The following is a 15,926-nucleotide window of genomic DNA, read 5'->3' as shown; positions in this document are numbered from 1 at the left end:
TAAGCAAAAATGGGTAGCATACTTTTTTGCTTAGATTTGCATGTGATTGATGTTGCAACGTTTTACTTTTGTATTGGCTGGTTGAATTTGCTTCTGTTTTGTTTCTATTTTCCTTCTTATAAAACTATTATTTTTCTCTCTTGGCTTTTCTTGCTCTGTTATTTTAGACCCATGCAGTTTAGGTACAGAGGTATTTTCTTGGGTCTGGGCTTACTGCTTGTGAACAAACAGCAAGTTGATTGCGTTATACCATCAACAGTATATTTGACATTTTGCCCATTTGGACTCCCACAGAGGAATGTTAACCTGCAAGTCTACACAAGCTAAGTGTTTGAAGTGTTAGATGATATGAGAAGCTACACTATTATTGTCACAGAAGGGAGGGAAAGACTATTAAACTGATTTAGAAGTTTCTCTCCTCGGCAAAGGCATTTGTCCAAAATCTCTCACATTTTAAGTTCTCTGCCAGCTCAGCAAATGTTTTTGCCACCAAAGCCACTGCCAGTGGCATTGGGTGAAGTTTCTGAGGTTAAAAGTGTCTGGCAGAATATCTGCCATTGCCCATCACTGTTGGCAGAAAAGTTGTCCTTGTGTGTGGTCACTGTAAAGGTACCGCCAAAGTGGGATAACATACATAGTCTTACTATAGTGTTGTATGTTGGCTGCTTGGCTTACACTTAACAGGGCTGTTATACTGTTCTAGATGCAGAAGGGGATTCTGCTTTTTTATTTATTTTTTGATGTGGGGGGGTGTACAACCCTCTTTCAAATGATGCTGTGTGTTTCCAGGTATATTTCAATACCATTGGTGCATGCTGGATAGAAAAATATAATTAAGTCGCTGGATGGTGCAGACCTGGGCTTGTGTTATACATAGGGTGCACTGTGCCTGTTTGCACCACAGATGAAGACCAGGATAGAGAGCCTTATATTCATAAATGTGCTGTTCCCGCTCAACCATAAACTCGCGCCTGCCCTAGGGGCAAACAAAGAAAACACAAGGTGATGATGGACGAAGCGCTGAAACTTTTCAGACACTCCCCCGCCCCCCTTCCCCCAGTCACAGATCTGGGTCTAATCCATCATCATTCTTTAGCTCACTTCGCCACATGCAAATCAGTCTTTGACCCTGTGCCTCATGGGAACAGTCCAGCCTGAACTGCCAAGCCTGGGTTTCCCTGGACCTGAAACGAGCATCCTGGGTCCTTGACTGGGGGGAATGTTTTGATTTGTTTTGCATTCTGTCCATCAATTGTGTGTCTTTTGTCCTTGAGGCAAGGCATTCATTGAAAGATGAAGCTGCTGCTTACATGCCGCACCATGTTTCACAATGTAGCCACTGACTTTTGAAAGGAAGGCCGGGGATCCCCCTACAGACACGTACAGTGAGTGAATGCACTCGTCTGCAGGGTAATATCTGGTGGGGATTCATGTGACTCCCTTTCCCTCCTTCAGAGGGCTGCCCTTAGTGGGCGCACTGAAGAGCCTCCTAGGGGCATGTTTACCTCTGCATTTGCATCCATAATAGTGTAAGTGATTCCCTCATTTGCATTAGCTGCAGTCGTCACGGGGAGGCGAACTTGAAAATCACCAACACACCCACGCCCTCTTACCGGCGCCTGGCGCTGCCGGGCGCAGAAGCAATTCCCTCCATGGGTGGCAAAAGGTCTAGCTGCCCCACTGAACCCAACCTACCATACCCGGAGTCGTTGTTGATGCCCTCTGAACAGTACCCATGGGGCATCTTGCAGTCCTACCCAGCTAGTACAGCATACAGATCATAGTATCCATGGATGTGGAACCGGTGACATTCCTTTCGAGTATTCTGTGAGGACACCTACCCCTGGATAACCACTGATGGGGACAGGGGATATGTTTCTGGAAGGCCCTCTGTACTCTGTCTACCAGACCACTGCTGGCTGCGCAAATCCAGCTGCCATCACCAGCAAGCATTTGCTTGGCTTTCGAACATGATGAATGTTCAGAACATGCATTCTTGTGATAGTAAAGTTGAATGAAGGACTGGGCACAGTGTGTGGATAAATGTACAGACAGGTCAAAGAAAATGGTCCCTGTACTCAGAACCCTTTGAGAAGGATATACGGCTATGCCCAATAGTCACAAAAGACAGGACAGGGCATTCAACCTTGTGCTAATTCTCATACCACAGTTGAATAACCTTCTGGTCATAGGATGTGGCTTCTGACCACCCCCTTTGCCTAATCCCCCTTTTCTCAAATTCGCTGCCCTGGCCTAGTAGTCATGCTTATAGGCTTAGTTTCTCTTTCTCTTTTCTTTTACTCTTGTATTGCTTCCTAGTTGAAAGCGATCTGACCTGACTGAGTTAAATACTGTAATTTTTTTCCAACTTGTAAGAGTCAGCAAATGGTTTCTTATTCATCACTTTTAAAAAGAGATGACCATAAATCGGCCGATTAACCCACAAGTCCAATATTGGCCTATTGAACGTTTCCTGTACATCGTGGCAGTTAGGTGTGCTCACTATGCCCCACATGGCTGTACATTTCTTTGAGCTTATAGACAATTGAATTGATGAGTCTACATTTGAAATCTGACACCGACTCACTAGCCAAACAATCAGATGTCTATTATTTTATGTTTTTTGTTTATGATATCCGGCCCTTTAGTTTTTGTCATAAACTTATGGATAAGTTACCTCCACATTAAAAGGGGATTATTGCTTTCATGCTTTTATTGGAAAGTGTTGGGCAGAAATGTCTCCTGATGAAACCATCAATTTAAAAATCATTGCAGAAGCCTAAAGCTGATTTTCTCTCATACAGATCAGAGTCAGAAATAGTTATGTTCCTTCCTTTGTATTTTTCACTAATACCCTACACATCAGAAAGTCTGTGAATTCCCAAATCACATTTCGGGAGTAGCATAAAAAGTGCACTGACTTCGATCTCATGTAACTACTCTATCTTCTTGATCTGGTATGATCTTTAAGTAAGTTGTCACAACTTGCAGGTCTGCTGCAGGGGTAAAATGTGATCTGTGAAGAAAAATAATTAAAAACCTTTTCAAATCTCCAGGCAGGATGATGTCTGTTTTTGATACTGAAAGTTGTTTGTTGCTCTAACGACTATAGCAGAACTTTTAATTTTTTAACTTTTAATACATGTCCTGTGTACTTTGCCTGTTGTTGTGCTTACTTTGTACATGCTAATTTATTTTATATATGAATATTGCCATACCTTTTGAACTTAATCGAAGGGTAGTTCAGTATTGGGACATAATGCACCCATTCCTGTTTTATACCTCTGATGTTCTGTATCTGCAAAGAAAGGACAAATATGTTTTATTTTTGGAGTTATTTAAATTGTATAACACTCAAGGTTTTTCTTCTAATAGAGTATATATGTGTCGCAGCATCATGAGAGGAAATTGTTGCACCCTATTAAATTAGGAGGCCCAATTTAATGGTCACTGTACTTTGTATTGATATATCCCAATTCACTAGAGTAAATCATGCAGAGGGTGCAACGGGGAGATCAAGTCTACTTGTGGGTTTGCCTTTGTATAGCTCAGACTGATATTAAAGTTGTTAGTTTGTAAATTAATGTTGAATTTATTTATTTCAGTATTTGATCATGTACGTTTCCCAGCCTGCTCACAATAAAGTAATGGCTTCGAAAGCCTATTGTCCTATTTCAGTTAATATCTATGTTCACCATGAATTGAAGTCTATAGATGTTTGTAAGCCTGTCATTTTCAAAACAGTCTTAGTCACTGCTGAACGTCCCCGGTGTTCCATTGTAATCAAGAAGTGTATTCCCTTTCACGTAGGAATTTTCTGAACCAAACATAGTGCTTTATGGGAAGCAGCACTTTAAGGGGAAGAAAATCGAGTTTGCCTCAGAAACTGTAAATCTGCAGTGTTTGGGATATTCAGCTCGAGTAGCTTCAGTTGAAGTTCTTGGTGGAATGTAAGTAACATAACCAATATTCTTCTCTTTATCATTGCTATGACGTTGTTAGTACCAGAAATGTTATTTGACAGACATTTGTTTAATGGGTCAATACTTATGTTAATAAGCAAATATGAAGTTAACAAGCAACGTGCATTATAGAATGCTAGTTAGCTTAATTCCACTTTTAGCTGCCTGTTGTTTAGGGCCTATTGTGAGCGATACCAGTGCTTAAAATGGGCTTGGGGTCAGCCCCCTGCCGAACATTGGTTGGCTTTCATATCTTTCTCATTTGCTTGCCTAGTATTCAATGGTTTTCCTCTATGTCTTGTGTTAGTCACTCTCCTGGAGCCTAGCTTTTTTACCATCCTTTTGATTGGATGATTTGTATCTTTAAACAGCTCCACATCATGGAACTACCCCACTCAGCTCCACCAATGCTCCCCCTAAACAACAATACTGCTTCTGCCGCTGGTCTGTGTGTTGTTTTCTCACCCAGCCTGCACCACTACTGTGACCATCTCGCGGAGATCATTACAGACACGGTCTCGAATCCTGCTTGCATACCTACAAATCACTGTTACCATGTGTTAGTCCAATTATTTCAATGGAAACAAGACTACAACACCTAGATTGCATTAGGGGATCACACAAAAGTTTATCAATGGAAATAGAGTCCGTAATGACCTCAAAGCAGGTAGTCTCCCTATGGCCCACTGGTGCCCCACCCTCCTCACCTCCGGTTTCCATTTTTTCATTCTCATTATTTTATTATTATTTTTCAGTGCGTTGTTGGAAGGGCTTGGCAGCTCCGATTTGCCGCGAGACTGATCCTTTCTTTAAAAAAAAAATCTGTGCTTAAGCACACTTTAATTTGTGTTATTTTTGTATTCAGTACTCCAAGATTAGGGCCAATCACCTTCGAAAAGAAAGTTAAAACAACAACAAAAAGATCATCAAATCATGATGCATAGTCACACATACGTGGTGATGTCATCACGCAGGAGGCGCCGTGTTGTCATGATGCATACAAACATATTTGCCATTGTACTTCTTCTTTGCTCTTCTTCATCTGCAAATATTTTGCCAATGTAGAACAGCATGAGTACCTAGCGTTGGCAAAACCAGAAGGTTTGGTAATGTCATTGATAGGCAAGAAATTTTGACTTTGCTAATACTTGTTGTAAATGTCTGCACAATAAACAAAGTGGTGTAGACAAAGGATTAGCTGTTCCTTGGTTTTCAACAGAGCATGAAAAAAAATCTTTCAAGATTTTTTTAAATTTCACGTTTTGTTTTTTCTTGGGCCTCCTCTGTGGGTCTGATTCCTAATTGGATGTCAACATTTCATGGACTGGACAACCTATGTTCTAAAATCTCACAGGAATTGTCTGGCCAATATTTCAGAGCCTGTACAACTAGAGGACCGTCCGTTACTGCTGTCACTGTAAATGCAGAACCCACAAGCGACTGCAAGTATTTGAGTATTGCAGATAGGTATTTTCTGCTTGCAGCAGAAAGTATAAGATACGAGTTGCAGCATTAGCATATTCTTTTCTATGGGTGTGTTCCTGGACTTACTGAAACTGGTATGAAGTTTCAGCCAGATCACTAAAGGTCCTTCCTTTGAATGCATATTGAAAGTCACTTGTCTTTGCACTGTTTTAAAAAAGGACGGGACACTAAGGGGTCAGAAACATAATACAAAAGGAAGAATGCACCTTCTGCTCACTTCTAACCTTTCCTAGACCGTACAACCTTAGGGACTTCATGCATACAGAGGTTTGGGTATCACACCTCACATGTACCTATATGCACAACAGGCAGCATAAACTCTGTCGGATTGGGAGTTGCAGCTATAATTGGCTATACAGATTACCATGAAGAGCCAGCATACATTCATTAAACTGAGGTGCAGGTAAAAGGCATGTGTCATAGCCTCTACATGGGTACAATAGTAACACTTCCTCACAGTAGCGGCTGCTACCGGCCCGGGGTGGTGGGGTGGGGGACGAAGGGGGGGATAAAAAAAAAGGACTTGCCTTTTTACCGCCATCCGCCACCTTTTCTTTCTCAATCCTTTTCTCTTCAAGGCAGAAAGCACACAGCCTCTCAGAATCCCCTGGCCAATCACATCGCTGCTTGGTCTGATCACCGTTGTTCGGCGCTCAGACAGGGACTGGCAAGATTTGCATGTTCTCCACGCAGGCTGTAATAAGCCTGCGTGGAGATCATGCAAAGTGAGCATGACGCTTTGGCCTGCCCGAGATGGCCGTCCAAAGCATCATGCGCACTTTAGGTGCTGCCATCACTCCTACCCCTGTGACGTGCGGGGAGCCCAGCCCCGCCCACCTGGCTTCAGTTGCAAGCTGAATGCAAAAAGCAAAATTATACTAACGAATGTTATTATCATTTAATTTTTTCCCTTCAGATTGTAGCTGAAGTAGTGGGGCGACGCTCCTCCTCCTTAGCGGAAGAGCCGCCTCTGCATGCCCATAGGAATACTACTTTTGGTGCTTCCCAAAAACACCAGCAGATTCTAGAACTCTGTCAGCCGTGAGCATCATGCTATAACCAAGTAGAACACTGCTCATGAGATCGTGGCATGGGTTGCCTGGACCAGAATACATACATACTGTGTCTGCTAGAATGAGGAGCAGGATGTCATGGGGACACTGCACCAAAAACCTTGTAGTCATGGTGAGGCAGGAGTGAAGTGAAAAATGTAACGTAGTTTCTTATAAAGAATATACAATGTTTAGACTGACGCTGATGTACAGCAGTGCTACGAAAAATGATTTCCCTCATCTTAGATATATCTGATCTCCTGCTATGAACTGTGTTTCATTAGTAAAGGAAAAAGAACAAGGTTCTCTAGTTGACATGATGTATACCCTAATGGATGTTTAGCTCTGTTCCAAGAAATTGTTGCTGCAGTATGTATCAGGTACTCCGTGTTTCTATGAACAAAGATGAAAGTATTAACCACTGACGAGATTGCGTGGAATAATATGGCTAGTCACTTTCCTACCGGAGCCAGATCAAGTATTATCTTTTGCATTTGTTGTAACTACAGTTGGATTCCTGCTGCCTGGAACTCGATGCTCAAAAAGGAGTGACTTACCGTACTTAAGCTAAAGAAAATCGCCTGTTTTTCTGGACAGAGACTCTTTACTATGCTTTAACTCTATCCCTACACATCACCTTCTCCAAGATTCTACTTAAAGGGCATTTTGCATTAGAAGGTGCTCATTTTTCCCCTATTGTCGAGGTGTGCAACCTCTCATTTTCTGCAGTTTGCCCCATGATTCGCTTCAGGTTTGGGCAAACACCAGAGGGATGTTCTAACTGCACACAAGTTCAAATTCCAATATGGGCGCAAGTGTGAGTTTGTGAGATACTAGGAAATAGGGCCCAATCTTGTGGGCACATTTTCATTCAACATTAATGTTTGCTTTCTGGTCGCATGGCCAATTCCAGGTTTATCTCGTCAGATCTCCATAAATATTTTTCATAGAAGCAGGTATTTTCCTTAATGTGAGACTTCAACAAACCCCTCAAAGTACTGATGATGGAACCACTTAGTTTGTTGGCTCCTTAAGATGGACTGAAGGAGAGAATCAGACTACGTTAGAGGTAGCCGTTCCAAGACTAGCACTGGGGTAAGTGTTACAAAGACCCCCTGTTTTCAAGTTTTTGACAAAGCTGCGCTTCCTCATCTGACAGTAGGAAATAATGCATTGTGTGAATAAAAGTAAAAACAAATGCCAAGCATAACCAACGGGTGTACTTTTTTATTCATCTCCAAGTCTCTGGTCACGTTTTGGAGGTTCCCATTAGTTGTCATCAGAGCATTTAAAATCGGTTCCAGGGGTACCTATCATCTACTCAATAAATATACAGAGATCTAATTGTTAACTTCTGTCAACTTTATGTTGACTGATGCATTATAACTTGCATTGAAAACATGGTTATTCGGAATTGTTACTCTTGTCCCCCCTGTTCACCACCTTTTACCCTTTTCCTTTCACCAGTTCTCGTTTTCTTTTCTTATTCCTGCTTTCTTACTATTCCTCCTCTTTCTTAAGTTTTTTTCTTGTAACTAATGAAACCGATTTTGACAGGACATGTTTGAACAACCCTCATGTTCTTATTTTCAGATTACAGTAAGATTAATAGGGTCATCTAGTGAATATTTCAATAATTCACAAAGACCCAGGTGTCCTCATGAAATAAACATTCTAGACTGCCTGTTGTTGGGGATTGCTGGAGATAAAGGACTGGGCAAAGGGAACTGTTTTTAAACTACACTGGATGATCCCTTTAAAACAAGAGCATAGTTGTAGGGTTGGTTTTCTTATAGCTTGTAAGTGACTGCAAAGGTCGCAGTCTGCAAATAGGCGAAAAACCAATCAAATCCAGGGATGATTATATTTTACTTCTAAAGTAAAAAGAGGAACCACTATGAATTCAGAAAAAGTAATGTATTTAAAATATTACTATATTTTTTATTTTACGATCTTTATAGATTAACTGTACAATCATTATTTATTTTAGATGGGTGATCTACGAATACAGCAATTACAGAGGGCACCAGATACTGCTGTCACCAGATAAAATAACAGACTGGTACACAGTAAGCGGGTGGCGTACAGTAGGATCGCTGAGACCTCTCATTCAGGTAAGGTAGCAGTGTTTATTCCTTTTTTTTTTTTTTTTTACATTTGTATTTATTTATTTTTTTAAATATTCAGAGTAACGTATTATAAGTTATACAGAATAAAAGCAGACATAAACAAGTATAGTGGATTAGACAGTATGGTTACATATCATTCATAAATTAGCGATAAGAACATCATAAAAATACATTTCTTCCTTATTTATAATAGGTTATATGCCAGTCGCTACCTATGAAGAGCTAAGGATAGCTGCCGGACGATATATCCTAAATGTAACTAACAACCCTTCCGGAGCCGGCTGACTAACATTTAAAAGTTTGTCCGTTTATAAATCGGAGCTAAAATGATTACAGGTGGTCAGCAAGCAAATTGATTACGCACTCGGTCCTGTTCTTCCAATCCATAGTATGTTCCTTTATGTTTAGTGAAAGAAAATAACCCTTCACTAGTTAAAAATGACAAAAGTAAAAAATATACTTAGGTGTACTGCATTGTTATGGAGCTCCATAGAATGACTCTCCCGGAATCCAAGATCAGCATCAAGGTCTGAGAAGATCCAAAGTATTGTTTTGGTAAGGCTCTCTTTAGAACTCGGTCAGGAATTCACCCGAAATGAGCCCTTGGCATAAAAATAGAAAGTACCAGTATTATTACTCCTGGCTGGATTCAGTTGTACGACAAACGTTAATAGGCAGATGTGTATGTTAAGCAGTAAAGCACAGACTTTATTTATAACTCCGTTATCGAGATGTCTCCAAAAAGACTGCCCCTTTTATTATGGTACTCCTTATATTCACCTACAAGTTATCAAGTGCTGATTGAGCCTGGGTGAGTTTTGGACCGGTTACCTACTGGTGGCCAGAGAGTGTGCGTTCAGCCTTGAAAGCTAACATGTCAGCTGACTATACTGAGTGAAAGACTATTCTCGGCAATAGGTCCAACTGTGGAACAAGGAAAACTTAAATGGGCGCACAAAGATAACCCTTTTAGAGCTGGTCTGCACTAAATATGCCTAGGGCACTGGGTGCAAAGGAAGTCTTGTGCCCTGCCCTACGAATTCTGACAGAAAGGTGTGAGCCCAAGCTTTAGAACTGATATGTCATGGCTGACAGACCATTGTGATCAGTGATCTGCTGTTGTCCGGAGGTCAGAGTCTTGCTCTATGTACCCTAGTGCTATCCATGCTATCCATGTCATATGCCAAAGCTCAGAAAAAGATGTTTGATCTTATTAATTCTGCACACGATGTGTCTTCTGAAATTCTGGGCAGATCACTCTCCAGTAGTTTCTTTTATACACAATAGTAGGGAATGGCCACATATTAGAGATAATATCATCTGGGCTTGTCCAAGAAAGGCTAATCTTAATTAGAGGTTAACTTTATTACAACACACCCCAGATGAAACTGGGACATCCAGTCTTGCCTGAACTTACCTGTCTCTGGTGTAATTCCCCAGTACCGACCTTCAACATACATCCCACCCACCACACGCCCATTACATCACTGCCAATGGTATTCGTATGGCCATGTGATAAACGCTTCAATCAAGTGCTGCAATTGAAGGGTGTGATGTTCACTATAAGTGTGAGCAGTTTACTATTTTACCTCAGTTACATCAATAGTGAATTGTTAGCAATTAGAAACTGGTTTTCTCAGCCCGAAGCATTTAGCGATAATGTCATTAATTGGACTTACACAAGATAGTTTGGTGGCTTATTTAAAAAATCTGACGGTGAAGGCCGAACAGTCAAACATGTTGACAGAAGTGTAGTCAAACAACATTTTCTAACATTACTAACGTGTTTCTTCATATTTTTTTGCCTTTTTGTTTAGTTCCTAGTTTTTGGGTTGCTTAACTAGCACGCCATGGTCTAAAGAGCAAGAGTTTTACAGCAGTGATCTCAGGGTGAATGATGAACAAAACATTGTCCTTGAACAACTAGCAGTAGGATCCTCACTCAAACATAGGAGAAGAATCTGATCCTAGCACCCATAGTGATGCTGCATAGACGACTAACCACTGCATTCAGGAAAAAAACTGATCCGAAATATCTTAACTGCAAGCTCTACTCAACGTTTCAAACAAGTGTCCCATTAACAACTGTTACGCTCAACCCTAAGTTTGACTACTTTCAGTGCTTTACACCAGAACTCAAACATGAGATACTGTCAAATTAAAAGGTTTGAGGCAGATGTGCAGGTTTCTGTATCTTGATGCTAGATAATTAAATACATTGTCAAATCCCCTCTCAGTAAGTGGTTCGCTAGACACATTTACAGAGAAAGAGGTATATTGTGATAGGCTAACCCCAGTTTGGTTTTGCCCCATCTTGTGTGCAATCACTTGCAACTTAGTGTACAGTTTCAAGGAAATGGCGACCTTTTGTTCTAGCTATTTATTCCTCTGGCACATATTTTTTTCGTAAAGAGTATGCCACCACAATTTGTTTACTTGCCTCTTGAATATCCTGCGGCAATCCAGACGCAGGCACGTGTCGGTCAGACGCCGATTCTCCAAGATGTAATTCTGTATAGACATTGCTGCAGGCTTCATGATTATACCTCTCAGAATAGGACATTTGCAAATTAAATTTTTTCGACACTAAGATGGCAGCTGTAGCTTAAGTCTATATGTGTTTAAGGGCATTTTTTGTACAGGTCTGTGGGTGATGGCACAAACTTTCTACCGCTATTAACCTTTAAATGAATAATCACATGGTGATGCTCAAATTAGCAAGGACCTTTCTCTTCGAATGACCGGAGCTGCACTCACCCGCCCTCCCCCTAGCACCTTGAGACCATCACGAGTGAGTAGCGCGCTTTATAAAACCCTGATTGATTGACTTTGTCAGGAATGTGTTTGCTTTAAGCTTGACTGTCTAGTGCCGGCCTTGCTGGTTCTCAAAATGTCCTCACCCTTTGATAATAGTAGAGATGAATGCAGATCAAAATAATGTTACCTTTAAGGTGATTTCTGTACTCCAAGCTTATGCTCTCTCCTATTACCAGCAGCCAACATCATGCTTGTGTGTCCAACTGACTGGCACGTGTTCTGGTGTTGTATGCATATGCCAGGGTAAGCAGTGGTAGTACCAGCTACGTAGCGCTTTGATAATAGCATAAGAAGTTGTTTTGTGCTTATTACTACAGCTAGAGTTATGTTATGCTTTATTAGCGTTCTTTAGAGTAGGATATAGCAAAATGTCCGTACCATGGTAACTCCAGTATTTTAGACCATGTCTTTAAACACATGGTCAGTGTTTAATTTTCACATGTAGTGCAGATCCAGCATTAGGTAAATGGAGGACAGCTGCACCCAGTGCTTATTACATGCTCAACGGTATAGGGGGTAGGCAATGACGTTCATTTTTGTGGAACAAGATTTATTTTTAATCATCCGTCTTTGCCTTGGAGCATGAGAGAGAGCCAGAATGGGGAGAAATCAAGGATAAAGAAGAAACCTGCAAGAACAAAATAAAGTGACAAGAAGTGTAAATCGGTGGAATAAAGCATGAGATGTAATTGTTAATGAATTATATTATTTGTATAGCGCACATACACCCTGGGGCTATCTCAGCACTGGGGGAGCAGCTTGCATATCTGGAGAAAAGAGGGAAGTAAACTTAACAGAAAAGGTGCATTTTGAGATTTTTTTTTTTAATGTACGTGATTGGAAAGGTTACAGAGTGATATGTAAAGAGTTCCCAGTTTTGGGTCCTGAGTAGTAAGGAACACATCCACTCATCCAGGATCGCTTATACTTAGGCATGTGGAAGGAACGGAGTGGTGGAGTGGAGTGATTGTGTAGGTGTATATTTCTGAAACTTGTCTTTGAGTTGCGATTTTTCAGCATTCTCATACATTTTGATTATGATTCACAAGATTTTGAAATGCGCCATGTGTTTCACAGGGAGCCAGTGTAACTTACTTTCTTACATCACAGACCACTTGGAATTTCTTAAGACCAGTAAGAAGTGTAAGCGTCGTTTTGAATACGTTAAAGCTTGTTAAGGGCCAGCTCATAGACTCCATCATCGTACCCCAACTCCGGAACATCATCAACAACTCCTTCGCATCGGCCACTTTCCCGGAGACCTGGAAACATGCGGAGATCAGCACCCTCCTGAAGAAACCAACCGCGGACCCCACGGATCAGAACTTCCGCCCCATCTCGCTCCTCCCCTTCCCCGCTAAAGTCATCGAGAAAACCGTCAACAAGCAACTGACCGCCTTCCTCGAGACAAACGGCTCCCTCGACCCATCGCAGTCCGGCTTCCGAGCAAACCACAGCACGGAGACCGCCCTCATCGCAGCCACCGACGACATCAGGTCCCTGCTCGACAACGGGGAAACAGCCGCCCTCATCCTCGACCTAACAGCCCGCCTCCACCACGCCGGGATCCAAGGAGAAGCTCTGAAATGGATCACCTCCTTCCTCTCAGACAGAACTCAAAGAGTCCGCCTACCTTCCTTCAGCTCTGCAGCCACGGAGATCATCTGCGGCGTCCCCCAAGGCTCCTCGCTCAGCCCCACCCTCTTCAACGTCTACATGAGCCCCCTCGCAGCCATTGCACGCCAACACAACCTCAACATCATCTCCTACGCTGATGACACCCAGCTGATCCTCTCCCTCACCAACGACCCCGCCAGAGCCAGCCTCCAGGAAGGAATGAAAGACGTCGCGGAATAGATGATGCTCAGCCGTCTGAAGCTGAACTCGCCCAAGCCGGCAGTCCTCATCCTCGGACCATCCCCCTCCGCCTGGGACAACTCCTGGTGGCCCCCGGCTCTGGGCAACGCCCCCATCCCCACAGACCACGCACGCAACCTGGGCTTCATCCTGGACTCCTCCCTCACGATGACCAAGCAAGTCAACGCCGTCTCGTCTTCATGCTTCAACACCCTACGCATGCTCCGTAAGATCTTCCGGTGGATCCCCACGGAAACCAGAAGGACGGTCACACAGGCCCTTGTCACCAGCCGTCTGGACTTCGGGAATGCTCTGTACGCGGGTACCACAGCCAAACTACAGAAAAGACTCCAACGCATACAAAACGCCAGCCGTCTGGACTACGGGAACGCTCTCTACGCGGGTACCACAGCCAAACTACAGAAAAGACTCCAACGCATACCAAACGCCTCCGCACGACTCATCCTGGACATCCCCCGTCACAGCCACATCTCTGCCCACCTGAGAGACCTGCACTGGCTCCCCGTCAGCAAGAGAATCACATTCAGGCTGCTCACCCACGCACACAAGGCTCTTCACGACATGGGCCCCAAATACCTCAACAATCGCCTCACGTTCTACACACCCACCCGCCAACTCCGATCCACCAGCCTCGCCTTCGCCACCGTCCCACGGATTCGCAGAACCACCATCGGGGGAAGATCTTTCTCCTACCTGGCAGCCAAGACGTGGAACTCGCCCCACCCACCTACGGCTGACCCAGGACCATCTCACCTTCAGGAAGCAGCTCAAGACGTGGCTGTTCGAGCAGTAGCAACACCCCCCCCCCCCACTGCGCCTTGAGACCCTCACATGTGAGTAGCGCGCTTTCAAAGTACGATTGATTGATTGATTGAGTGATTGAAAGTGAAGGCCATTACAGTAGCCCAGCATGGGCTACACTGGAATATAGTTCTTTGCAAAGGAACAGGACACTGTTTCTTAGCATACAAAGAGTCTGGCAGCAGTTGGAAGAAATAGTGCTGATAAGGTGTCCAAAGAAGAGATTCTTGTAGATCCTAAACATTTAAAATTAGTCAGCCTAGGTTTTCAGCAGCTTTGATTTTTGGCAGCTCTGCTGGTGAGCTTCTGAGAATATATTTGGGCCTCAGAAGTTATTGTTCAGCATTGACCACTCCATCCTATTCATTAGCTGTCCACCAATACTTTCATTGTCGCTCAAAATTTAGGGACATGCACCAGATAGGCAAAGATTAGTGAGCATGTTGAAATTAAAGGGTTGTATTGGTTTTCTGGCAACAGCTAATGAAATTAGTCCTCCAGTCTCAACACAAGGTGGTGATGTTGTTCATTACGTACTGAGAAAGAGACTGGGTGGGAGTTGTAAGAGTCGGTGTGTCTCCCTGTCATTGTTCATGTCCCAATTAAACAAAATTGTATGTAAACCCAAAATATGTAATGGAAACCGTTTTGTTTTCCAGAAACGAGTGTATTTTAAAATCCGAAACAAATCTACAGGATTGTTTGTTGCAACAAATGGAAATCTAGAAGATCTGAAGCTGCTACGATTGCAAGTTACAGAGGACTCAGGAGCAGAAGATCAAATATGGGCGTACCATGAAGGATTTCTGAAGTGCAGGGTGAGAGTACAATTTGTTTAAAACACTTTATAAACGAGTAATTGCACTGTTGTCACTATGGAGCTTAATTGGATATGATGTTTTGAATTTTCCTCATCCAAAATCCTCTACCTTAAAATTGTCTATTGATTCCCAATATCTGAATTAGTCTTTTGTTGAGAATTGACAAATCAAATAGGCAGCACAGTGCAAGAGCTTCTCTTCCCGGAATGTATTATAGACTTTTTATTTCAAATGGTTAGGCAATCCTATGGATACAACCATGAGAGGAAAGTCTTTATAGAACTGTGTGAAATTGTAGGGATGGTCTAGGTAGCCTCATAACATCCTCAGATAGTCCTACATTTATTTTCTTTGTAGCGTTTTGCCAGCATCGGGGCTGTTGCTGGGCAAACCGGCACTGATTGTCCTGCATCTGGGACAAAGCTGGAATTATAAACTGGTGGGCCTGCTATGAAAATTATAGTTTGCTTGGTGTATAGCTTTTACTCGCAATATTAACACATGTACGGTATATAAGTGTACTTCTGTAAGCATACTGAGCTTATTGTGGCACTTCTGGCCTACTTTTTCTGATTTATTTTCACTTGTAAAATGCCTTGTGACTGCTAGGAAGTATTGCATACTCTTTCCTAGAATAGGGCAGGGAAGGCATTCCATTTTCTAAATGTTATGTGCTTCCTTTCATATAGGAACACTAGATTCCTTCCCATGCCAGGGGCACCATCACTGTGTTTTAACATGCATCCAATTAGAGGTGATACATTACTAGACATTTCCAACAGTAACATAAAAAACATTCTAAGAATGATGCAGCGCATGACAACTTTCTGACAGCCATGTTCTCGTTTATAGCATGTCATTCAGTGTTCCGATTAAAGTTTAATCTGTGCTATAATGTGTTGTCAGTAAAAACACTAGCTTTTTATGGAAGGTACCTCTGTTCTGTGGATTGGTTGATTACATTTTAAAATTCAAAAAAGA

The 15,926-nt window shown here is 42.5% G+C and overlaps 1 protein-coding gene across 1 annotated transcript in view; it reads left to right on the top strand.

The window, feature by feature from the left end:
* Positions 1 to 15,926, top strand: part of CRYBG1 (crystallin beta-gamma domain containing 1) — a 325,937-nt gene that overhangs the window by 285,059 nt on the left and 24,952 nt on the right. Inside the window, exons 17-19 of the mRNA XM_086950969.1 lie at positions 3,811 to 3,950; positions 8,490 to 8,613; positions 14,784 to 14,942. Coding sequence (XP_086807095.1) covers positions 3,811 to 3,950; positions 8,490 to 8,613; positions 14,784 to 14,942 — 423 coding nt within the window. The remainder of the gene's footprint in view (positions 1 to 3,810; positions 3,951 to 8,489; positions 8,614 to 14,783; positions 14,943 to 15,926) is intronic.

This window comes from Lissotriton vulgaris, unplaced genomic scaffold, assembly GCF_964263255.1.
Source record: "Lissotriton vulgaris unplaced genomic scaffold, aLisVul1.2 SCAFFOLD_683, whole genome shotgun sequence".
NCBI lineage: Eukaryota > Metazoa > Chordata > Amphibia > Caudata > Salamandridae > Lissotriton > Lissotriton vulgaris.
Note: the sequence above shows the minus strand (reverse complement) of the source record. Positions and strands in the feature narration are given on the sequence as shown.